The sequence below is a fragment of the Syngnathus leptorhynchus genome, chromosome 21 (genome assembly GCF_054491065.1).
Source record: "Syngnathus leptorhynchus isolate UIUO chromosome 21, UIUO_Slep, whole genome shotgun sequence".
In the NCBI taxonomy this organism is placed as follows: Eukaryota; Metazoa; Chordata; class Actinopteri; order Syngnathiformes; family Syngnathidae; genus Syngnathus; species Syngnathus leptorhynchus.
The window spans coordinates 3,324,264-3,350,878 of NC_141215.1; the positions used below are offsets into that span (position 1 = coordinate 3,324,264).

Here is a 26,615-nt window from a genome sequence, read left to right on the forward strand (position 1 = left end):
TGGGGAAAGATGATTTGAGATACTGTATTTGTTTTGGAGTAAAAGTTTTCCAAAAAGTAAACTACACCTGAAAAAAAATCTACTGAAGTACTTCCCACCAACTGCGTACGACACGAAAAAAACAGACAGACTCTCACAGCAGACGCTTGACTGGCTTGGCTGGGTGAGCGTCACATCACTCAGACTGTTTCGGATGTATTTATTTAGCTCGGGCAGCATTCCAGGCTGGAAAGGTGGAAAGTCTGAGATGACACGAGGGCTCGCAAAGCGCAATAACATCTTTACGTTCTCGTTTAATTGCGCTTCAACGAGGGGTCAGGCTTGCATATGTGCGCCATGCACAAAAAAAACACCCTGAAGGTTGCTGAAGGAGCTACGCGGCCCATTGATTGTATTGGTTTGATGCCGACGCCACTCAGTCTGCAGAGGCGGGCCTTTCACAGAAACCCACTTCTTTTTTAGGAGGGGCTGTTTTTATGAATGAATACTCGTCACAAATGAACCCTGCTCTCTCAGTGGAGTCATTGTCTGCATAGGAGCAAGTAGTTACACCACCAAATATTTTGATAACGTCGTGGCTCCGTTAAGATCACTCTGGCTGATCATTTCACTACTTTTACTCGCACCGGTCAGGCTGTAAAAGCATTTGGAGGAGATGGTGGGATCGTGGGAAAGGTCGTGCACATAAGACACTTTATTCTTTGTTTCTCTTGTTCCTGGGTACGTAATTGATCTGCCTGCGCGTTCAAGGCGGAGAGCTTCAAAGTGGCCAGTGGACTTTCCACAAAGTGGAAATCTTGCATTTCCTTAATGAAATTGTGTTCAGCTTTAATAAAAATACAATTCTAAATTACTTAACTCTACAATACATCCTGATAGCAGAAACCAGGAAAATTGTACCTGATGAGGCAACATCTAAAATTTTAATACCTCCTTTCTGAAAATTGAAAGTTTGCTAATAAAAGATCAAATGAAAAACACCAGATGGATGAACAAAACTAGCAAAAATGTGCAAGTTATAACTTTTTAGGCAATGAAAATTTGAACACAAACACACAATCAAACTAAAAACTCAAAGTTATATATTCTAAACAAATATACCAACTAATACGTTTACATTTTACGGAATCATTTGTGAAATTGTATAGGCGCCTGTATTACATTGCCCCCTGGTGGACAAAATATGCACAATAGAGGATGATGTCAACGGATGAAGTAATGATGCGCGCTTTGAATTTCTTATGACTGATGATGAATTAATCTCGCTAGTCATGGCACGTCTATACCTCATAAGTATTTTTATTTTACTTTATTACTTCCCACCCAAGAATGTAAAACGGCCGGAGCATAACTAAACTCCTCAATGATCCATTCCGAGCTGATAGCATCAGACAGCCATTGAAGAAATGAACTTTCCTCTCAATGACTGTCCAGTAGTCGAATTCCATTGAAACGTGTGAAAATGTGAATTTAATTCATAAACGCAGTCTGCCACATCTGGCCCATCGCCAGGAATCCGTTTGGCGTGTTTTTTCTGGACCCACTCCAGAACCGCCCCTCCCCTTCTCATTTTCAACTCCTCCTTCCCTTCTGCCCTGTGCGTCCACCCACGGTAGAGGTGATTTCGTCCTCTCCCCCCTCCTCCTATTTTTTTTTTTTTTTTTTTAAAACCTCATCCTCATTGAGCGCTTTTTTTCGAGTGGACCGTGGATGCGGTTAGTATGCCTCTCAGACGCTCCGTTCCGAGCTGTCACGCCTCGCCGCTGCTCCTCGGGCTACCCCGGTGCCGCGGTGACTTGTAAGCCGAGCTGAGGCGGTTCTCGTCCGGCGTTGTGGACTCGGGTGTCACGCTGTGCCCCCCCCCCCCCCCCTGGTGCTCACTTCCAGGCTCCCCCTAATTATTTTAACCGGCTACCACTCATCTGGATACAAAAATCAACTAGTTATTATTTTAATTTTAATTTTTGAACGGAGAAGCCACCGGGAGCCATGAGTGGACGCGGGGACGAGCCCGGCGGGAGCTCCCAGGAGCCCTCAGGGGCCGCGGAGCCCCAAAAGAGGAGACCGGGAAGACCGCGCAAACTCCAAAAAGTCAGTATAAGCTCACTTCTATCATTGCAAAAACAACAACAACAGATTTTTTCATTCAAATTAATACTCATTAATTCATTCGAAGTCCCCAAAACAATTGCATTTGTCAATGATTGTAAGTGTGTAACAAGACTCTTCCACCTATTTGACGTTTGTGTAAGAAAAAGAAAGAAAAAAAAAAAGGAATGTGGCTATTTCCAGTCTGGGAATTTTAATTAGAGACATCCATGACTTGAGTCCCAGACACCATGACAAGTGGGACATTTATGAACATGTGCATGTGTGTACAGTACAGTTCACCGTTGAGTCACTTTTTCCAACATTATTTCAGACCGAAAAATGCAATTAAAATAATTATTTGAATCATAATTACTGGCCAAGTATGTTAAAACACATAAGGAATTAGTCAGTCGTTTTTGTCATCATATTTTCCTTCGGAGAGAAAACCATAAAATTGTCTTGCATGGTTATGTAACATATACAATAAATTGATGGCTAAGTCGTTTTTAAAAAGTCAAGCAAAAATAAGTTGAAGTGAAGACAATTTGCAATTTTGCTAGTCATTTTAAAAAGAACCATGAAATACATGTACATGTTAATTTTGGATATCCAATAAACTGTATCCAAAATGTACAAGATGCTAGTCATTAAGTAACAACGCAGAATAAGAGGGAATAAAACGCCTCCCAGTGCCAGCCCACACATGCACGCAATTGTTACACACGCTTGCAACCTTTGTCTGCATTGCTCTTGACCCATAAAGCAGTGACCAAATGGGGGGACCACCACCAGCAAATGAGCGCATGCTTGAAAAAGGACCCACACAAGAAGGGTTGCCCCAGTGTGTGTGTGTGTGTGTGAGTTGAGTTGGGGATAGTGTGCGGCCGGGGGTTGGGGTGCGGTGGTTGGGAGGGGCTCGCCGCTTTTGTTTCCTGTTCTCCACACCAATGTCATACCCCCACTTTTTCCCCTCCAGGAGCCGAGCGGAGAGCCCGTCCCAAAGCGACCGAGGGGCCGCCCCAAAGGAAGTAAGAACAAGGGTCCTTCGAAGGCAGCGCAGAAGGTGAGTTTCAATACCTGAATTGTATCTGCATGAATGACAGATCAATATTCCCAATTAAAATGAAATGAAATGATAGCCCAGGTAAAATAGACGTCAATAATCGTCAATGGCAGCGAATGAGTTAATATGATCTTTTGCTGTGTCACTGCTCAGCCATATAAAACACACTGATAATTAATTAAACAGCAGATTGTCTTTCCCTTTGACCTTCAAATGTCCACATTAAAAATGTAGCAGGTAGACCTTAGACTACAAGTAGCTCAATCGTTGTAATGGGACCCCGTTATACAAAAGACTATTATTTCCCGTTTGTGTACGCAGAAAGCCGAGGCAACTGGGGAAAAAAGACGCAGGGGGCGACCCAGGAAATGGGTAAGTCATTTTATTATATTTCATTTCACTTTGCTGTTTGGTACTACCATACGTGGATCATGTAAAATGGAAACTCAGAGACCTGCTTGCATGACACGCTAGCATGTCGCGCAGTGTGAAGTTGAAGATAGATGATATAGTTTGGGGTTATGGATTGATTCTAATGAAAACTATATGTAGATACATGCTAGCATGTTGCGCAGTGTGAAGTTGAGGATAGATGATATAGTTTGGGGTTATGGATTGGATTAGTTCTAACGAAAACCAAGTAAAAACGTAAATGCCTGCTAGCATGACGCGCTAGCATGTCACCCAGTGTGAAGTTGAGGGTAGATTATATAGTTTGGCGTTATGGATTGGATTGGTTCAAACGAAAACCAAATAATGATATAGTTTCAAGTGATTTTATGACTACAAACTCACGTCCTGTCATTGAAAAGCCTTTTTTTTTTTTTTACACAACGGAATCCCCCCTAAGTAGGTTTGCCTCGTTTTTTTTTTTAAACACATCTTTACTTGTAGCATCATGAAATGAGATTATGTCACCGAAACCCATTCACGGAGATTCCCATCCCCCTACTTAATGTTGCTGTTATCAGTCAAAGAAAATGTTTACCTTCCAGTCTGACCACAGGAAAACTAAAATAATACCTTTGACAGCTTGAAGGCCTCAGTGTTTATCAGCACCCAAGTGACAGGAGTGATTGATAGCGCAAGGAAATGGAGTCAGAGGTGCCACCAGGAAGGGTGTGCGGGGATGAACTGTTTGCATGTTCACGAGATTCCACATATATTTTCTCGGCGTCGAGTAAAAAATGTTTAGATGATCTTATACGAGGAAGTTTATTACCAAGCGACGACTCCAGCAAATCAGTTTCTCAACACAGCTGCAAGGCCGCCACTGAACCGTTGGACTGAACTGATAACAACCGGTTGAAGTTTGCCGCAGTTTTTTTTTTTTTTTTTTTTTTTTGGGTACTTGTGTCTGCTGGTGCCTGCATGTCCCAGGTCCGCTTCAACGCTTACGCTCTGGCCTTGAAATCAAGTCTGCTTTCTAGACAATCAAAAATGTGCCTGTGACTAGCCCACCAATTTATTTTTCATAGATATCAATCTTTCTCCAACTTGTGAATTTCCTGGGTTTGAGTCAGAGGGGGTGACCCAAAGAATCTGGTTGACGGATCAGTCCACTTCGTTGTTCATTCAACGACGATCCCTGAATTCATTCCCAAGAGTTATTACCCTTCATAAATGAGAATGTCTTGCTTCGATGCAATGTAACAAGTGACGTGGAGTCATGAAAGTATACAAGTGCTTGCCTGGTCTTGTCTGAAGTTCTTGGGAAATCTATTTGGTACGCCCCAAGATGGATCCCAACCAAGTGTTGAGTTTGATGTAACTAGACTGGCACTAAATCTTCTCAATATTATTGGGGAATATTTAGAGAAGTTCTGGATTGTTGTTTGACTCTTGGCATATTTCGACTCGCCGAACCATTTTAGTTCCGATTTCCTTTTCCGTTCCCTGTCTTTATTGCCTCTGTGTGCAGGTGTTCGATTGCACGAGGAAGCTTCTGCTTCCTCTGTTAGTCAAAGTTGATGGAGGGCTATGTACCCCCCCTCCCAAAAAAATATCCGTGTCGCCAAATCACTCTGGAAGTCTCTCGAAGTAGTTAGTAAACACGTTTGCCTTAAAAATTGCTTACTAATTCTTTGGCTCCATTGGCTACTTTCACTACACTAACAATAACAAACATGAAAGTTGGAGGATGATCGTGCCTTGACTCATACTCCAACATGGGAAATGAGTCAGACGTTTTCTTCCGAGGACCGTGACCTCCGGCCTAATGTTTTTTTTTTTTTTTTCTGCGAGGACAACCTCATATCGAGTCATGCCAAGTCGGACATGCGCCGTAAGGTTTCTCTTCATCACTCTTCTGACTTTCTTTTCCACCGCATCCCACTTCCTTCCACAGACAGCTGCTTCTTTGTATTAAATTCTCCGCAGTCACATCTGAAGTTACTCACACCCAGGACACGTTCTTACTCACACTCGTACCCATCTCCTTTTTTTTTCTTTTTTTTCCGATTGACTCTCAATGGAGGCTACTGTGAGACTAATACGCCCCACATGCAACCCTGCGGAAATGACCGGTTGAATGGGAGAGGAAGCGCAAGTGCTTTGGCGCGAGCGTGTGTGAGAGAGAGAAGGGGGGGGGGGGAGTTGATGGAGTGTGAAGAGGAGAGGGTGCAAAACTCCCAAAGTGCATGGCTTTGCTGCTCTTGGCTTTGGGTCAGACACCGGTGCCAAGCGTTTGGAGAAGAGAGTAGGAAGGCCGAGGTGATGAGCAGCACTTCCTGGCATTTGACCAGCGGCTTTGGAGAGCCTTTCTAGACTTGTTCTATTGTGATCACGAGTGTCGGGACATGAAATTAGAGAAAAAAAAACAACAACTCAACTTTGTGGTTTCTTGGCAAAATATGCGCTGGATCCGGAGTGAGTCAGAATCAAGTCGGGACTATTTTAAACGTTCATCTGGCCACCGTAAGAGTCAGGCCTTGTTTTTGGAATGAATCATGCTAAAAATATGGTGTGACTAATACCTCCTTGGGTCATTGGCAATGTAAGGCCTTACATAGCTGACTGATAAGTCAACTGGGAAAAGATCCGGCTTACATGCAATCCTGAATAAGTACTAGACAAAATCATTGGTAGGTTGTTCGACTTCACCCGGGATAGAATCCGTATTGCCTGTAACCCTTAACAGGATGGGTACCTATGTTAGTCACTGGTAGCGTAGTTACTTAACTAAGCTGACTTTCACGTATCTGGCGAGGGATCAAGTCCCAGTCGATCCTCAACCGGAATCTCTCTGAAATAGTCAGGAGCGCACTCCGAAATAAGCTAGGATAGACTCCAACTTCCTAGAAACCGGTTTACAAGGGTCTACATTTCTTGGCGGGAAATGTAGCGGTTTTCATTGATGAATTTCATGTAGCTAGCCTGACTCCTTGTTAACTACCAGCAACAATTCAATTGACTTGGACTTAAGTCAAGTCTTATATCCGACAATAATAGCAGGACTGAAAAGGTTCTTCTGACTCTGGTGCACAATACTAAATCCTGGACATGTTAGCATCCCCCTGTCTACTTTTTTCTTAGCAAGCTAGCACAGGGATTGCTTGTGCATTCCGACCTGGAATGTTTCCTTCCACGTCAACGTTGTGTGTCAGTGGGCTGGTCTGGGCTGCACAGTATGTCAATTCTTGTGAGGATTTTACTTTTAAATGAGACATAGCTAGCAAACTGAAGGTACTGTCTTTGCAAATGTATACTAAGAGACTCTATATGACCATTTTACAGAGGTAGTAGTCATTGCACAGAAACAATTTAAAAAGACTTCATTCAGTCTCCGTGTACGGTATGCATTTTTTATGTATAAGGGCAAAGTACAATTAGTTCAGTTTACCGCACTTCCCCATGCTGCCAAAATGTTAAATAATTAACGATCCACAGTTGAATCCATAATCCCTCACCTGTGGGACTGTTTTCTGTGCTTCGGTGCTGCTGTTTTGGTTAGCAACAGAAATGTGCTTTTCTTCCAATTCACGATTTTAGTTCATATTTTGAGAAAAAAAAATCTCTGGTTTGTCTTTAATCCCGTGTTTATGGATATATTATATCACTGTGGTCCATGAATCAAGTTATTTTTAGATGGGTGCTAGGCCACACTAGTTCCCTCAGGGTATCTGTAAGAGGGCGAGAAAGAGAGACCCCAGAGATCACACATACTAAAAGGAGTGTGTGTGTGTGTGTGGGGGGGGGGGGGTAGGTGGTCAGAGACCTTGCCTCATTCCCTACATTCTCCAACCCCCCACCTTCCTCAAGTTTTGGCTGCAGAGGAGCTGAATTCCAGCCACTAGACCTTTGTCCCCGGCATTCGGAGGTCTCGGAGGACATTAGCGGTTTTCCACCTCTTTTCCCTGACTGTGGATAACTCTAATAATTTCACACTTTATATGCTAATTGTGGAATTCTTATTCCTCTTGCACTGTGGGATAAGGAAATTTAGGCAACCTGGCACATTGTTTGAACTCTGGAATTCCCCTCGGGGGAATTTGGGGCCATCATCCACATGGTATCTCCGAAAGCAATTTGCAACGACTCCTCACTATTTAGATTAGCCACAAATATTCGCTCTTGTAATGATCCTTGTTTAACACAATCTACAAATAAACACAAAGTAGTGCATTTGCAGAGAGACGGCACCTAGCTCGCCAACTGTTTGTTTTACACAGGAAGCTCCGCAGCTGTCCCGGGGTGTCCTGCATGCCCCCCCACCCAAGACCCCCCCAGCCCTCCTCACAATGCCACTGTTTTATTCAAATTCCTTACAGACTTTCTTGCCATTAGTGTATTTGCACCGCTGCTATTATGAGGCAGGAAATGAACCGTTTCAGTCAAGACAGGTTAATTCATACCACGTGCAACAAGCGGTAGTGAAATTCAGTTTGTTTCTCAACCCAAAAATATATACTACTTTAAAAAAATAAAATCCTTATCCAGGATACTCTGGGAACAGATTTCACATCAAACAGCAGAGGCTCCTAAATGAAGCCAGTCCAATTTGTCTGTGCCTTTCTTTCCTTCCACCCCCCCACCCCTTCCACAAAAAAAACTTCCAAACAAAAGGCTGCTTGTCTGTGAGGAATTTTCCACATTCCTTACAACGACAGACAGTTTTCTGCTTTACAAAAGGGCCCTTCGGCAAATTCCCCCTAATCGCCGGACCCTGATAGGTGTAATTCATAACTGGGGGCCCCGCTGACTGTCGGGACAGTGGGTGGCGTCAACAGATCAGCACGTTCCATCGTTACCAAAACGTAATTCATGCGACTAACGTTACCTTGACGTGTTTTTGTGACCGTGGTAAATCCGGCGTTTGAACTGCAGCTGTACGCTTACCTGGGACTACCTGAGGTTTACATTGCCAATGTTTACTAAAATACTCTGGTCAATGAGGAAGCTGCTGATAACGTTATCTTTTCGGCTTACATCTGGTTTAGATATGGTCCAACCAACTCCTTTCCAGGACACAGGTCAACCTTTTTTTTAAATTTTGTTTTGGGTCTTAAAGCCCCCCCCCCACCCTTGAAATACAATTTGATAAGGACTTTTAGGGCTGAAACGATTAATCGAATAATTCTAATCGTACACGCTCATTCGATGACGCCACCAGATCGTTACAGATCGTGTGGAACGTGACTATAGTGAACGCAAGTGGACAAAGAAAAAACCTGCACCTTACATGTTTTTGTTAAATCCCAAAATATTTTTACTCAATTTGTTTTTGTTATTATGGTCGGAATTTCATCTGCTATATGTCCAGGCAGACTGTTTATTCCCAAGCGTTCCGCAAACCTGCCATATAAGTAAAATGTTCACCTAGGCAAAGTGCTCTATTAGGCACAGTTGTTAAAGTTTAACTATTTAAATGTCAAGCATTCCAGATTTTAACAGCCTCCTACACGACATAGCGCTTGGTCTGATGCGTATCCCATTACAGCCGTTTCAAGCGTGCGAGCCCGTGTGTGTTTGCGGAGGTTGAACCTCGTCGCTCCAATTATCCAGCCGGCTTCAAAGGAGGTGCAAAGGTTAGCAGGCTCAGTAACGGTTAACTAGAGCAAACAGCAGCTTCTACCTTAAGGGAGAATGAAAACCTGTGCAAGGACAGCGGCGCGGGAATGCGGTCTGCAGGTTGTTTATGAGCATAGCAGTTCTAGTTAGATTTTGTTCAGGACAGAAATGTGGAAGCGGAGTTTATTTAGTTTTTGCCATGAACCGTGCGCTCCAAAAAACAATTTGACTGAATGCTACAGATGTTTTGCTAGTTGGACTTGGCTGAAACAACTTGTGATCTGATCGACCAATCAGAGGATGGAAAAATGACCTCATCGGGGATTGGCTCACTGCCCCCCCCCCTTCATGAAAACTAATGTGAAATTTGATTGGTTTAAAGACTAATTGCTATTGATTCCAGGCAGATTTAATTGACATGGCAACACAGACAAGCTGAAATCTGATTGGATGGAGTTAAGATGTCTTATCTCGAAATGTTCTTCGATACTTCTCAGGTCATATGTGTGTGCGTGTACATTTCTTAGTGAGTCAAGTAGAGGCTAAAACATTTCGACACAAAAGGGGGGAGCAAGCTGAGTCTCTTATGAATGGCGGCCTGTGCAGTGTACTTTCTGGGGAGTGAAAGCTTTTCCCTTTGATCGGCTGGGACTTCTGGGTGGGTGAGAAGCCCACGAGGAGAGCTCGCATTCTTCGAGCAGCAGACGGGGAGGGGGGGGATTGTGTTTCAGTCGAGAAAGGGGTCCCAACCGCACTCCCCTTTTGAGTCATTCTTACCCAACATTCCTTTGAATGGGCTGCCCTCGTGCTACGCCTCAAGCTGTCTCCAGAATCACTTGTACCAGCGAGCAGCTGCTGGGGCCTACAAGTGATTCATAGTGTCAGAGCTGGGCGACATCAAAAAGCCGCCACAGTAAGTGAAAGACAATGCGGTGATTTTTTTTTTCTGGGGGGGGGGGGGGGGGGTCGGGCGGGGGCAAAGGGAGTGAAGGGGTCTTAGCGAGGGCACTGCGAGAGAGAAAGCAGGGAGTTGATTTTTTTTAATGACCAGTTGTCATTTTGTACACGCTGAATTATTTTTAGGCATTGTGGAAACATAAGATCAGGAAACAGTAGGTGATAAGTCTTCCAACTTGGAACCGTTGTGTTTTTTTGCACCTTACTTATGTTTCGCATCTGGTGTTGGCATAGACTCGGTTCGCAGCTAGTCCAAAACCCACCAGCTGCTAAAAGTCATCTTGGGGTGGGGGGGTGGGGGGCTCATTGGTCCTCCAGCTGGTCTGGATTACAAGCACAGGATACTCCATGTTCTCAGCCAGGCTGCTCAGCTGTTCATTTGCTTTAATGCTACTTCCTGTGAAGATTTAGGAAGGCTTAGAACATCCCTCACACTACATCAGTCCATTTCCAATTCCTGGAAACTGGATAGAAAGGTTCAACGAAAACTAGGGTTGAGTAAGAAACCATTCACTGTCATGATTGGCAAGATCATTTTGTTTCATTTTGCATTTCATGATACTGAGGTGAGTCCCAGAGGACTTGAGATTGAGGACTTAGGTTTCTGTTCTTTGTCCCTGAATGTCTTTCTAGAACTTTTGTTTGTCCTGGACGTTGTCTTGAGATCAAGGTTTCTCTTCTTCATCTCCTGAATTTATTTCTTGGAACTTTGGTTTGTCTCTGACATGTTCTTGAGATCAAGGACTTCTCTTCTTAGTTCTTAAATCTCTTTCTGGAACATTGGTTTGTCCTGGATATTGAGGACTTGAGTTCCTCTCCTGAATTTCTTTCTGGAACTTTTGGACCTGGACATCTTGAGAAGTTTCTCTTCTTTAACTCCTAAATCTCTTTCCAGAACTTCTGTTTGTCCTAGACATTGTCTTGAGATTGACTACTTAAGATTCTCTTCTTTGTCTCTTGCCTCTCTTTCTAGAACCTTGGTTTCTCCTGGACATTGACGCGAGATTCAAAACTTGTATCTGTTCCTCTCTTCTTTCCAAAGTTATCTTTATGACTTGTACTTAAGTGACAGACAATACTGTATTACTTCCCAGGAATGTTCCATCCATACACATTATATGTCTAGCTTACCGCTGTCAATCCGAATAAGAGATTCAGCCAGTCTCAATTTGCTTAGGTCTCAATGTCTATGAGGTGTGAAGAGCAGCTGCATTCTATATCGTGGATGTCATCCACCAAGATTCCCTTGGCGCTTATAATGCCCCTGTGGTGGGTAGCCACTTCCTTTGGCTTTTTGCCTTTAGTCATAAAACGCAAGCTAGGCCTGTAAAACAGTTGGCTTTTTATTATCGGTCAGTTTATATTACTTTTAGTTTACTTTGGCCAACAGAGGATATAAATCAGCAATACCTCCTGTTGAAGTTTTTGTGATGGGACTACATGAATCCATTCAGAATTTTGTCCAGATTTAATGTGAACTATAACACAGTTGAAACGTGACACCCAGACACTATTACTTGGTTGGACGTACAGTTTTACATTCTGGTTTTGCTAATGGCTAGAATGCTAATAAGAATGTTTAACACTTCTTTTTTGGGGTTTTCTTGCAGCCACAGCAAGTCGTCCAGAAAAAACCTGCTCAGGTAAGAAATCCCCATTATGATGTATGTGGACTCATTAGCGTTAGTAGCATTAGCATGATAGCATTATCATACTATGCTATAAAGCTAATTATATTAGTAGCATTAGCACGATAGCATTATCATACTATGCTATAAAGCTTATATTTAACACTGAATTGACTTTATATAGGATGATTTGTGTTTTGTTGGCTGGATTAGTTTTGATTCCCAAAGCAAAACAGGCTCTCCTTCCCTTCCACACTTGTAGGCGTAACAAATAATTGTGAGTAATGCCTTGCTCCCCTTGCGAGTACATTCATTAGAGAGAGAATGGAAGTAGAGTGAGTGAAACATGACACAAGGACCCCCACCCCGGCATGCCCTCACTGTCCAGGAATCTACCAACCTCCCCGTGTTTGCTGGTACAGGCCACTTTTGCATAACTCACCTCTGATTTGTGGCTCTGTGGGAACAAGGCCTGAAGTAGATGGGAGGTGCTGTGAGGCCCGGGGAGCTGCAAACCATAAAAATGTCGTTTAGCTTAGCTCACCCACTTTGATAGGCTGCTTTATCTCAGCCCAAACAACGCCCGGCTAGCGCAAAACCTCAAAACCATTTCATTCCGGCGTGCAGGGTGGGGTAAAGTTGATGCATCCAGATCCAGAAGCTAACTTAACTCTGTCAGGGGTGGGATGTAAAGAAGTACAACTATTACTATTTAGAAGTTTGTTTCCCTTTTTCTCCTGAGGAATTTTTTACGATATCCCCTAAAACATCTACCTGTGTCTTAAAAGCTAAGCGTGGAGAGTCTCTGTCGCGGAAATACGAGAGCAGCCAACGATCGGAATTTGTATTTAAGTAATAGTCTGTGGAGCCTCAAAACATTGCTATGCTTTATGGCAGTTTCATTAGCTTAATGCTAACAAACAATGCAAAACACCATAGACAAGCTAACGCACCAAAATCACAATTCACCTTTCTCACTTTCAACTTGCCTGCATGCAATATTTTTTGTCAAGTTTGTGGATGGCAAGCCAATATGATTAAAGGTTCTTCTGTAGTACCGCCCCCCCCCCCCACACACACACACACTTTCCCCTCCCTTGTTCTCGTTTGCCCCTCGTCACACATGGTAGCATTTAGCAGACTCTTCAAGGCCGCGCCGTCTGCAAGCATTAATGAATGAAAGCGGGGCTGCACGTTTCAGAAAAACGCTCAATGAGTTTCACTCCTGTGGCCTGGGAAAAGACAAAAATTTAAAATTGTGCCAGTTAGCTTCACTTTTTTAAAACGATATATGAAAAATGAAATTCACCTCATCTGAGGAGAAACTGTGTTATTCCCACTATGGTATGACATTTTGAATTTAGTATTGATTGATTCATTGCCATTATCACGTATATGGTAAAGGTGGCAGCTGCCACCTCTGGCCACCCTGTAAAGCCGCCCATGGATATTTTGAGGAAAACATTAAATTGACACAATTGATCTTGTTCTGTTGCAGGAAGAAGAAGAAGAAGAGGAGGAAGAAGACGAGGAGGAGGAGGAAGAGGAGGAAGATTAAGCTTCCATACCATAAAACCTCTACCTCATTCAGCTGTCAGGTCTTTCAAAGGGAAAAGACTACCTTGACCACTTTTAAAAAAAAAAAAAAAAAAAAACTTTTTCACATGTTATTTTACTTTTTTTTTTTTTTAAGTCCATATCCAGTATTTTTTCCTTTGTCACTGGATGTCGGATGCAGAGACCTGTCACCAAGCAGGCAAAAGATAGTTCTCTTCCAATTTCCACAACATGCAGACACACCTTTGACGCAGTCGGAGATGTCCTCGCTCTTAACCATCTCTGAAACTGCAGGTTTTCTTCTCCGAATTATACAAATATTAGAGCAACCTACAACTTGACTTAAAATCCATCAAGGACAGGGGGACACTTTCCTCAGGGGCCAATTTTATTTTTGTTAAATCAATCATGTTGACCTTTGACACCTATTTGAACCCTAAACCCAATCAGATAAGGTGTTTTTAATTTTAATCTGACAAATAAAAATATTACTTTAATATATCTTAAAATAGTATACCATCTCTGTTGGATATAATCCTCATATTATAATTTTTCAGGAAATTAGAAAATTGTGTTAATTAAACGTATCGGTATAAAGGAAGTAAATTCAACCACTTTAGATTGCTTGAAATTTTGTAAATATAACAAAACCAGGTGAGGATAAATTAGTGGGAAAAGAAATGTAATGTAAAATAATGGTTTTAAAATTTTGACCATTCCAATGCCCCAAATTTATCTTTTAAAGCTTTAATTTTGACTTGAGGTCACATTACCCCGGTTTCGTTTATTCCCGTAACCTCAGAGATTTATTTTGCTTTAGTTACCCTGTTCTTGGTGGAATCGCAAACTTCCGGTTCAGTCATTTACGCCACAACCAAACTTGTTTGCATCCGACTGCTGTACAGTATCGTTTAGTCGTGAATAGCTTAAGTTGTTTGCGTATGCGCAACGTAGCTTTAAAATCTCGCGAAACAACCTCATAAAAGAACAAAAAACGCATTACCTCAGAACACACACGATACCTGGATTATTATTTTTTTTTTGTGGCAGCGCGGCATCGGACATCTCATCTCACACTGTAACACGCAGAGGAGGCCTTGAAATAAATCTGCTGCTCAATCAGTCCTTAGTGGGTCACTGATGTGCGGCGCCTTCTCAACGTTATTTTTAATTTTTTTGTCAAAACTACCTCCGACTCAGCACAAGCCGCTCTTGAAATGTCCGTTTATGTCACGGAATTTTATGATACTGTATATTGAAAACGAGGTCATGCTTGTTGACGTCTTCTTTCATTTTCTTTTGATGAGGTGCGAACGGAGAATTTGTTCAAGTCAAGTTTGCGCCCGTTATAACGTAAACTCGAGGTTGTTCTGTCGTCTTTTAACTCATATCCTGAAATTTGGTGCGGATTTTTTTTTTTTTTTATATATTTCTAAAAATATGTACTGCATATACAGCTGAATGCAATTCTCTTTGTTTTGAACACATAAAGGATTTTCTAGGGTGATTCTGTACAAGTACTGTATTTTTCGGATTATAAGGCTCATGACGGCACGTTCAGGGAAACAAAAACCAATCCAGCAAAACTAAATTTGACATCCATTGAGTATTACAAGTGTGCCTTATTGTCTGAAAAATATGTTGATTTATAATTGCCACATGACGGCGGCAAAACATTACTTTTGTCTAAATGTAACTCCTTAACTCACTTTGCCATATTTCCTTGATAACGAGATGCCAACAAATGGCGCCAAAGCAATACTTTTATACTCACCCATTCACTGCCAACCCTTTTTGAAACGGATCTTTGATCTAGAAAGCCGTCATTGGCAGCGAATGAGTCCGACATGGCGTTGTCAATAACTAAGCATATGCTCAAAATATATTTTTTTAAAATATCCATGAAAGGGCAAATTCTGTTAAATTTACTTTGCTATTAGCGATTCCTGAAAAAAACAAAAATATCAGTGGTGTGTTTTTATATACTTAATACACAAAAGCAGCTATGTATCCCTTCTAATATACTTTAATCTTACTTTCTATCTATACACGACAATGCAACATATTTTCCTCATCGACAAACTGGGATGGACAATAGTTAACTTGAATGTTTTCTTTTTTTTTTTCTTTTTTTCTTTTCCTGATTGTACTACCTACAGTATGAATGAACTGTACCTCAAAAGTATCAGCTAACAACGGACTAATCACGTCACTACCTCCAGTTTTGGTCATGTCTGTTTACGTTCAGTATGAGCAATGTTAATAATCTACAACGTATTATCAGGACTGCAGAAGTGTTTTTTTTGTTTTTTTTGTCTAATCTCAGTACGTTTCTCACCCTCAAGTGGCTTTTCAGATTTAACTATTGTTTATTGTATTCATGTTTTCTTGTTTTTAAAATAGATGGTATACTTGATTAGGAGTTCTCGTGTACGCAAATGTGATTTTTTTTTTCTCCCCCTTTTCTTGTTATATGGTTAAACCAGATATATACGGGGATTGATTTTTACTTTGAAAGATGTTGCATTCTTAAAAATTTCACCCAAGGCTAGAGGTAGAGCCTCGGAGAAGCGACATGAATTTTTTTTTTCAATCCACCTTCATTAGCAACTGTTTATTCTTGCAGCAAATGTTTTTAATGTTAAAGCTGCCTTACTACACTGTGGATGAACTTTCAGCTCTGGGAGGCTTAAAAAAAAGTTACTCGTCATAACCTTTGTATTCTAGTACAATCAGATACACATTACTACCTCTCAAAGGGCCTATTTTTACCTCAATCTCAAATCTAAATACTGTTTTGACATCCAGAGAGCATTTTGGGTGAACATCTTGAAATGTTTCTTTTTTTTTGCCGGGATACATTTTCTACGACTGTTTTTCGATTCACCTCAACTGAACTTGTAACTTTTATTATGTAGTAGAAGCTGGGAGGCACGTGATTGGATTTTTCCAAGCTCTCCACTGTTTTATTTTGCTTTCTTCGACAGTATCTAACGTCTAAAGTATCTAACCTGTTTTGTTTGTTTTCCTTATCCACTTCCTTTCTTGGACAGTTTTTACTCGCTTGCTAAAAGTCTTTAGATATTCATTACATTTTATTCAGCACAATAATAAAAAAAAATTATGGCAAACTGTGTGATTTTTTTGTGATGTAAAAAAAACAAAAACGTGACTACCAGTCATGGTGTGGAGAGCATGAGAATTCAAATTAGTTATCATAATTCATTTAAAAAAAAAAAAAACATTGAAAAAGTATTTTCCCTATTTAGTGATTCATGGACATCCCGTTTTGGTTTCGTAAATATGGTGAACCACAAGACTGTTTTTTTTTTTTTTTACCACAAGGAAATGACCACAAAAGGCTTGTTTGGGAATAGACACTAACCACAATTATTTTTTACTAAGGTCTGTTGATTTTTTTTTCAACTTGCACGATTAGTGGTTAATCCTGGTGGAAAAATTCCTGGTTTTATATTAGCATCTTTTACAGCATAGCATGTTAGCATTGTATCCAGGTTTGCTTTTTTTAAATATTACCTGGCAACGTGACCTTGACTGAAGCTGCAATAAAACTCTTTATCCCCCCATCATAAAATGTTTTATTTTTATATGAGTTTGAGTTTTATGTGAGTCAACATGCCATCACTTCCATTAGAGTAGAATCATCCCGGGACATTGCCACTCATTTTCCTTCATTCAAATACTTGGAATCCATTTTTTTTTCTTCCATTCATTCCTTTTTCTGCACCATTTTTGTTCAATAGCAGAAGTGTTAGAAAGCAAATTACTGTATGCATTCTGTATTCAACAGCGCGCTCTAGCGGCAAAACTGGGGCAGTACAAGTAAATTTACAATATTGAGATTACTGTGTATTATTACGAAAGGGTTTCACTTCCTGTGTGTGTGTGTTCAATTACATGTTACTCCACGTTTAATCTGGCATGTCATTGTTAAATTTTGAGTTTTATATGTATATGTTAAACATATATATTATGTTTAGTGTAGCGGGAACAAAAAGCTTCAATCAGAATTTCAACTCGCGTTGTTAGGATATTTTACTGTATAGGGATTCCACTTCCGGTACACTCTGGATCCAGGAAGTAGACAGTGACAGCTTCGGTGGACAGCAGCAAATATATTTACATTTAAAAATATAGTTTGTCATTATGTCTGCTAGAAACCCAGGCACGCAACTTGGTAAGTGACAACTTAATGCATAGTTCCTGGCTTCAAAAATGCCTGATCGTCATTCAAAACTTGCGTTTTTCAGATCGTTTTCTGTTCTTCTCTTTTGCTGAATCAGTAACACTTGAGAGGTAAACGATCTGCAAAATGCAGGGACGGACTTGTGCAAACCGGTGCGGCACAATAAAACGGACTTTTTATTACTTCGTTGTTGAGAAATGTTACCTGAAAACTGTCCTGTTATGAGCATGTAATTAACGTCTCGTGATTTCTCTGCACGCCTCACTCATTCATTTTGGACATAGATATAGTTCCTTCATGTTTTTTTATTTCATACGTAATTCAATGGACAGTGTGCAATTCATCTCAGCAGTAATATTCTACCAATTAGATTTTTTTTAAAATTTATTTGTAAAGTAGCTGCTCGGAAAAAAAAATCTCAGAAAAAGCCCAAAACTACTCGATACTACAGGACTTAAATGATCTTAAATTAAAATAACCCCGTCCAACTGTTGTAATAATACATGCAATTGTGGTTTAATTCAACAAAAACAAAAAATCCCGCCAAAAAACATATGATCAATTTTCATTTTTTTGTTTTTTTTCTGTCCCATTGTACTTCAGATCTGGAGTGGGTCTCCAAAGTGAGAGTGAACACACAAGCTGTACTTCGGAGAGCTCAATCCATCCAAGGACTGAAGCTCCCCAAGAAACAGTGGCAGGTATTGCTACTTGGTGCAAGAATTAAAATAGAAAACAAATTGGAATACATTTATGCTCTTTTAAAGGCCGCCTGGTTGCTGAAGGCCGTCACATGTATTGACTTAACGACTCTGGCCGGAGACGATACGCCGTCCAACGTCCACCGACTGTGCATGAAGGCCACCCAGCCCGTCCAATATGAGCTCCTCAAGAAAATCGACATGCATGACAAAGGTATTTTTAGGCTTAATCCAATTGTCTATTTATTGCTGAATGGATTATAAGTAGTCATGCTGTTTCTTAAAAGTTCCAATCCAGCAGTTCTCTTTACAGCCCGCAGAGGGCGCCAAAGACCAGTTAAAGTCATTCGCTACTGTTTCTGTATTGTGTCCAAAGGTGTAACAACCGGTGCAGTGTGCGTGTACCCGTCACGCGTGGCCGATGCGGTCAAATCGCTAAAAGCCGCCAACTCCAATCTTCCGGTTGCGTCGGGTGAGTCCGTTATAAACCCGTATAAAAATGTGTGAATAAAGTTGTGTTATTGAATCAAAATGTCCTCTCTTCCAGTGGCGACCGGTTTCCCGGCAGGTCAGACTTCACTGGAGACGCGAATTATGGAAGTTCGTATGGCCGTAGCGGACGGCGCCACTGAGATCGACATCGTCATCAACAGGACGCTAGCTCTCACCGGACAGTGGGAAGGTAGAGAGACTATAATTTTTTTGGGGGGGGGGGAAATAAATAAATAAATAAATAAAACAGACTGATTGTGACTTCCACAGCCATGTATGATGAGATCGTTCAGTTCCGAGAGGCCTGCGGCGACGCTCACATGAAGACCATCCTGGCTATCGGCGAACTGGGCACCTTCACCAACGTCTACAAGGCCAGTTTGGTCGCCATGATGGCCGGTCAGTTTCAAAGCGCTTCAGGGATTTCAAACTGATACCGAACAGTCAATTCTTGAGTAGTCGCTGATACCGATACCAAGTACCGATACTTTTGATACGAAAAACCGGATCCCCTAAACCAAAATATTTGTCCTTGCTTAACATTATATTTACAGTTGAGTTTTGGTAGTTGAATCACTCTGTTTTGAAATGAGAGTAATCGTATTTATTAATCGTGATTTCAATTACAAAAAAAAGAATAATCACGATTATCTTTTTCCATAATCGCCCAATGATGTTCGAGCTTTTTTCACATCTCAATTCAGCCAAATGTCTCGATGATGGCCCCAAAAACACTCACACTCACTCAAATGCCTGCCAGACGTTTCACTCGCCGTCACGTCTTAAGCCGATTACGGAACCCAATCGAGACCATTATTAAAAGGCATCGTTTTTTTGTCACCACTCTCCCTTCTTAATCTCCGCTTGTTCCTCTGAATCGCCGATGAGATTCTTAAAATTGAATGATAATTTCGCCTATTAATCTCCGACGCAGGCTATTTTCCTCCTCCAGTGCCCCCCCCCCTCTCTCCTCCGCACACAAATGAATGGAGCTTCATTACCGCCACCCGTATTTAATAACCGTTATCCATTATCTGGTAATTAAGACACCCCGTGACGAATCTTAAGGATTATTTGACGACAAGAAGGGGGAGAAATGCTAAAAAAAAAAAAAACCTGACTGGGAAAAATACATAGCGCAGGTCTTTAATGAACTGGAAAATGTTCATCTTGTTCTGTTCCGTAATGAACAGTCATTATACACCGGGGAGACAGAAGGGCTGATTATCACTCTATAGTTTGTGGTTCATCTATTAAAAGAACGTCATTTCATCTTCTATTTTTATCGGGAAAGCTGATAATTGGCTGTGAAGGAAGGAAAAATGAAGGATTTTATTGATGAGCGTACAGCTGCCCTCTGTTAGCCATCAGCAGCAACATCTGTTCTTGTCTGACCACGGGATCCAAAAGTCCGCTTTGCACCTTCCCGTAATGTGTCCAACAGTTGGGATTTAAATGGAAAGTCCCCAAATGGGAAGAGTACTCAAAATAAAATAAAAAATATATATTCTTCCCCATACAGCAAGGATGGTCAACCAGTCAGAGACTAAAAGCACACTGCCTCATGCGAGTCAAGTCAAGTCAAGTCAAGTCACGCACTTAAACTCTCAGTTCAATAAAGTCCACAAACAAAAACATAATAATTTACAAAAGCGTTTTTTCACTTACTGTTCATGTTGCTCAGTGCGACTTCTGGGATTCCTTGTCTTGAAATTCGGCTTGTATTCCGTTGTTGCAACTCGAAGCAATTCTTTTTTTGTTGGATGTTTGATACCATTCGTTTTAGTTTGTCGTTTTCAGGAGACAAGATTGCAAGATGCATTTTTTTTTTTTTTAACGAACTTCCGTTCATTCCAATGTTTCAAGACAGTTGATACGATGCAAGTGTGACAGTCTCTGAGTGCGTCGTAATTTCTGGGGAAAAACTAAACCTGGTTTTTCTGCCTGACTTTTCAAAGTGTCCAACATGCGCTTGCGAAATTCAGTCCCTTTTGGAAAGTCCTCATAGATGCTAACTGAAGTGGCGCTTAAAATTTGAAGCTTTAAAATGCGCTAATGACGTCTGACATGTCATTGCCATTTTGAGAGCGAAATTAACACTAATTGTTTACTCGAATGGGTTTGCCCCGCCTACTTTATGGAATTTCACCTATTGCGCATGCGCGTTTGACAAAAGTACCAGATTGAACTCAAGCGAGGCGAACGCGCACAAAAAACAACACAAATGTTGATATGAACGTAAAAGAGCCGCATGAAACCAGGCAAAGAGCCATATAGCATCCTGTGAATAAATTTGTATGATTTACGCTTCAATCCCACCCACCAGGTTCTGACTTCATCAAAACATCCACGGGAAAGGAATCCGTCAACGCCACTTACCCTGTCGCCATAGTGATGGTGAGGGCCATAAGTGATTACTTCCTGCGTACTGGTCATAAGGTAAATGGTCAATTTTTGATTTTTTTTTATGTGCAAATACGGGAAATAATATTTTAGTAAAACCCTGTATTCAGTATTAAGTAGAAATGCGATGAATTAAAATGAACCCAAATTTATTTTTAGCGTGGTCCGACTATCACTAGTGGTGATCTGGCTCCCTCTAGTGGTATGCAAAAGCTTCACTGAATTAATTGATTAAAAAAATGCGCAATCAAATTTAAGTCCGCTACAGTACATTGTTATATGTAAGTGCAATATTTGCTGTGAACTCTAGGGGGAGCCCAAGAGGAAAAAACATTTCATAACAGCGGTTTAATCAAATTGCGCTTCTCTTGTGGGCCCTCAGGTGGGCTTCAAGCCAGCGGGGGGCATCCGGACAGCCAAGGAATCTTTGGTGTGGCTTCTGCTGATCAAAGAGGAGCTAGGCAACGACTGGCTTACTCCTCACCTCTTCCGTTTGGGAGCCAGCAGCCTCTTGGCTGACATTGAGAGACAGGTGAGGGGAGACATAAATGACAAGAAATGAATTGAGAAAAAATGATTCAAAATATAATCATAATTGTGCAGATTTATCATCACGTAACTGGACAATATGCTGCCTACCATGAGCTTCCCATGGCCTGAAGCTCTGGAGATGCTCCAAAAGACCAACAAGGACCTCAAGTTCACCACACAAGCCTGACAATCTCGTTTTCTACCAGTCAAGGATATCTCAGGGGGCTGCAAAAAAAAAAAAATCTTTATAAACCCCAAATATTCTATATACAATCCAATATGGGGGAGTCAGTGCCCCTTTGGGCCCCCCTCTAGCACCGCAGGTGCTTTTCATACCACAGTGCCATTAATAATATGATTTGTAATACAAATGACAACCTTTTCTTCTACTGGAGCTATCAATATTTTTTTTTTTTTTGTGATCGTCCATGAACTGAAGTCTTCCGATATTCGTCAAGCGTTCCAACCTTCAACTGTGATGTGCACCGAATCCATTATGGAGGCTTGTTCTTAATTTCATTAGAGACAACTCAAGGATATGTGTGTGTGTGTGTGGGGGGGGGATTAATCGCTGGGGGTTAAATGAGTTTAAAAGATCTTGATTGAACAGCTCACAAAACTGAGGAATCATTTGAAGACCCTAAAAAAACTTTCTCTGTTATTTTTTGTTGAATGAAGATATCAAAAGACTTGACCTTGAAGAAAAGAAAGTGTAAATGAGTGAATTCATTACGTATTTGCGAGAGAAAAAAGAATCAGTATTTGATGGAGGGAGGATGAACTCCAGGGAGCACTTTGGCTTCTGCACAAGGAGGGAAAAGGGCTGGGAATGAGGCTATTGAAAAAAAACTGAATTTAATTGTCAAACATTATCTAAGACTGTTTACCATTCAAACCAATTGGTGTTTTTTTTTTTCCAACTGTGAATAACGTTAGAGTGGCTTCAAGTGTTTTTTTTTTTTTACACACCGCTTATCCTCATTCGAGTCCGGGTCGTGTGATTAATCGAGTCTGAATGATGCCATCTCTGGTGGAAATAAATGATGCGACCGGACAACTTTTAAATTGTTTTCCCTTTTGGTTTTCTCCACCCTCATCCCACTACAGATACAAGAAGAAGAAAAAAAAAAAACATTGTGTGAGGCGCGGACTCGGTGGCGATGATGGAGTGAGCTCTTATGGCCGGCTTCTTGATGGATTAGCCGCACTTACATAAAGGCATGTAGATCATCTCAAATCTGAACCATCGGTCAGCGAGCTGCCACTTGATAAGATGGAGGCTGGAACCTGCTTGATTGATTCCCTAGGCCATCTACTCAGATCCCTATCACACACACACACACGGTTACACACACACACACACACACACACACAAACAAAACAGCCACGCCGTTTCGCTTCATTGGGTTCAATTTATTTTGTTGAGTGTGTGTGGAACTATGTTGAAATAAGACTGAGGAGCTTCATTTATTTGCCTTGTCTAATAGTAAACAGTGCAGTGCTGCCATCTGGTGGCATCTATAGGTAATTACAAATAATATGAATTTCACTCTCTCTGTTGCCATGTTATTCTAATTTGCTGTTCAGAATTAGAAGTGCTTACCGATAAAGTATAAAAGCGTTGGAAGCGTTCAGCCAATCAAATTGTAGAACGGGCCCACAGCGTTTTGGTTTTGTTTGCATTGCACCCCCGCCCCGCCCCCAGCAACCACCAAGAGGTCGGTTTGGATGAACACCCGGCAGGCCAGCGGTGATCAAGTCCCTCACGCCTGACAAATAGTCTTGCTCAGATTGATTGTTTTCCTCTTGTTTAATTCATCAGTGTTTCTTTAGCCCGCAGCGGCGGTGAAAAACGACACTTTCCCAGGCCCCGGCGTCCCACATGTAGTTTATGATGAAGAAAAAATGGCTGAGCAGCCCACGCCGTCAGTAATGGCCCCACTATCCATTATGAACGGCACTTTGGATTTGTCATGCTGTTTGCGGTGGATGAGGAATGAATGTACATGTTTTAAAGGGAAAAAAATAGCTCCGGATGCCGTCTTTCTGTTGGACGTCACGGCCACCATGTGTGAATGAGGTTTGAAGAATTGTAAATAAAAGAAAATGCGTTGAGATTGATTGCAAAATATTGGGAAAATGAATTAAAAATACATTTGCAGTTTATACTAAATTTAATACATAAATGTAAGATTAAGCATAAATAATAAACTACTCTATTTTGTTTTTTCGTACTTTATGCAGTTTTTTAAACCTAATATTTAATTAAAAAAAGACTTCAGAAATAAAAAAACACAATTAATTTCATAAATAAAAATAATAGATCATTTTAAATTCAAACAATAAAATAAAGGATGTGTGTTCAGTGTTTTAGCATTTTTTTTTCTTTAGCGTTAAGTTTTCAATGAGCTATTATTTGAATTTTTTATTTTAAACCTTATAATGTTTACATGAGATGTAGCACATGAAATAAATTTAATGTAAATAAGAAAACACATTGGTAAAAAAAAAAAAAGGCAACATTGATTTTTCCCGTTATTCATTAAACAGTCCCTTTTTGTGATTGATTACTTAATAAAACCATCTCAGGACGTAAAACAAGTACTTTACTGTACAAACACATTTTCCCAGTTGAAGGTCATTTGTTGCATGTTGCTTTGATCACAAAAATAAACTCCCCGTGACTTCTAGCCTGTTCTTACTCTGCACGGAAACCAATTGAAGGTTGGCGCAGGTAAAATTCAAAGCTAAAATAATTGGCGCTCCACTGCAATGATATTAATGATACAATTAAAGCGGGTCTTTGGTTTTTTCTGTGGCAGAAACAAGTTGTGATAGGTGATACCGGGGGACTTCACTAGTGTCAGTCCGATCCTTCTGATGCTGCGCTGATCCCGCAAAAGTGGGAGGCTGCCACGCGCTCATTTCCCATGGTGCGCCGCTCGCTGCCTTTGAGCGCTGACCTTGGTTGGATGCTCCCTCGTGGCAGTACAAGAGATGGAATACATGTTTGAGAGATCAAACCGATGCGGCCTACTGGCCTCACCTGTCTGAGGCTCGCCCGCAATTAGAAAAGTTGATCAGCATCGATTCCGATGAAACTGTTACGCTCTCGTGACGCAATCCGACGGGTGACTTTCTAATTAGGTTTTGGGTATTAATCAATCGGGCGCATTCCATTTTTGGTTAGAGAATCACAATTTTGAATCAATGCAGTTCAGTTGTCTTTAACTTTTAAAGATTTTTTTTCTTTTTCTTAAAAAATTACTTGGGTTAAATTTTTATATAATTTTTTTTCATTTATCCTTTAAATGTATTTTTTTCATTTAAAAAAATCATTTTGGTTTAATCACCATTTAATTTACATTTATTATTTTTTTTGCCTTCATTTAATGTTCAAATTGTGCATTATAATACAAAGGCTTTGTATTCTTAATAAAATTAATATAAATATAAATTGTATTGATATTAAATTCTGAGAACTTCCTTCATTGAAATGACAATAAAATTTCCAATATCGACTTCACCTTAGCACTCAAACAAAAAAGTCTGGAGGACTCTCATTGAAAACTTCACCTGAGTCCTCCAGCCAGAATGTCAAAATACGAGAATAAGAAACAGTTGACGCATTTATTTATTCAGCCATGTTTACTCAGATTCGTTTTCCCTCCAGGACATGGCTGCAGCTTGTGTGTCTCCTCAGCGTGGGTGGTTACCGCGGCGAGGTGAGGTTGGGGTGGGGGGGAATGTTGCAACTCCAGCTTCTTTTAAAGTTCCACTTGTGGACTGGAGCTAGTTCGGGGGAGGCCTTTGCAGATATCCACTGCTCGGGGGCGGAGGCTTCACAATGCTTTCCTGTGGCAACAGAGAGGCTTTCTTATCTATTTTGGATGATATAGCCACACACCTTGAAAGAAGCCAGGTGCCTAGGCCAGAGGGGTTGTAGGACCTCCAGAGGAAGAACAGGAAGAGGGCTGGACCAGGAATACTAAGTTGAAAAGTTCTGTGGTGATGAAAAACGTTGTATCGTGTTGAGGGGAAAAATAGTGTGAAGATGTGATTTGTTTGAATTTTGCAATATTTTTGGGGGGACAGGCAGATTCATAATATTTATAATTTTATTTTTCAATTATTTGTAAATTTTTCCAAAATCTTCCTTTTCAGTTCAGCATTTTAGTTGATTAAATATGTTTAAAATAAAAAATTAGTGACCTCTTCTATTAAAAACAAACAACTCTTGGGAATGTATGTTAGCTTAATGCTAACACACAATGCAAAACACTATAGACAAGGTAAATAAACTAGCATTGATGTTGCTGTCTTGTACCATTTCAACATTTAAACTCAATCAGTGCAGCAACACTTGTAGACAGACAATACTCGCGGGCATATATTCTTTATCCTCCGCTAAACTGACTAATATTCAAATTTGAATATCTGTTTTATACTCCTCCCCAGTGGCAAAATGAACACTTGATATGGCCACTCGGCTGTAGAGGTTTCCAATCTCACTCCTAACTAGCTTGTAGATATCTCTTTAGAGAACCATCTACATTCACCTCAAGTATCGGGTCAACAGCAGAACCTCTGTGAAGCGCACGATACCGTAGAGACACGGAAATTTGACTCATGGCCTCGTAATATAAATCTAGAGAAATCTCTGTCGGAACAGCACGGACGGAATAATTGTTTGCAATGGGAAATCTCAACGGAGTCCTCAGAGCTCATTCGGAGGCGTTTGAAGTGAGCGCTGACATTGAAGAAACCCAAGGGCGGCGAGGGAGCGAGGGGCCTTTCAAACGGAGAAGAGAGAAGCGCTCACCTTCGAAATTACGAGAAGCGATTTCAAGAGCGTCAAGTTTGGGAGAGTAAACTGAGGTGGGAAGAGGAGGAAAAGCTCGGCACTTGAGATCATTAAAAATGAAACGAGTTGGGCTTGCAAAGTAGAACGACGTTGATCGAGCCATCTTGTATAG

The 26,615-nt window shown here is 41.0% G+C and overlaps 2 protein-coding genes and 1 long non-coding RNA gene across 4 annotated transcripts; 2 read left to right on the forward strand and 1 right to left on the reverse strand.

The window, feature by feature from the left end:
* Nucleotides 1–1,330: 1,330 nt before the first annotated feature.
* On the forward strand, nt 1,331–16,454 carry hmga2 (high mobility group AT-hook 2). The gene is made up of 5 exons (XM_085901984.1): nt 1,331–2,091; nt 3,068–3,154; nt 3,476–3,526; nt 11,731–11,763; nt 13,247–16,454. Exons 1-5 carry the CDS (start codon nt 1,990–1,992, stop codon nt 13,304–13,306), a joined length of 333 nt encoding a protein of 110 aa, XP_085758110.1. The 5' UTR covers nt 1,331–1,989; the 3' UTR covers nt 13,307–16,454.
* LOC147040143 (uncharacterized) lies at nt 7,903–20,822 on the reverse strand. 2 transcript variants are annotated; one of them, XR_015063084.1, is made up of 4 exons: nt 20,374–20,822; nt 12,191–12,256; nt 10,327–10,517; nt 7,903–10,025 (listed from the first exon to the last, which is right to left on the reverse strand). It is a non-coding gene; the product is annotated as an uncharacterized LOC147040143 (long non-coding RNA). The 2 variants fall into 2 exon arrangements; XR_015063085.1 differs by lacking the exon at nt 10,327–10,517.
* On the forward strand, nt 17,392–22,846 carry dera (deoxyribose-phosphate aldolase (putative)). Its single transcript, XM_085901980.1, has 9 exons — nt 17,392–17,503; nt 18,116–18,213; nt 18,280–18,427; nt 18,590–18,685; nt 18,761–18,895; nt 18,976–19,104; nt 21,032–21,144; nt 21,491–21,640; nt 21,712–22,846. The coding sequence occupies exons 1-9, from the start codon at nt 17,473–17,475 to the stop codon at nt 21,766–21,768; spliced, it is 957 nt and encodes a 318-aa protein (XP_085758106.1). The 5' UTR covers nt 17,392–17,472; the 3' UTR covers nt 21,769–22,846.
* The last annotated feature ends 3,769 nt before the right edge of the window (nt 22,847–26,615 follow it).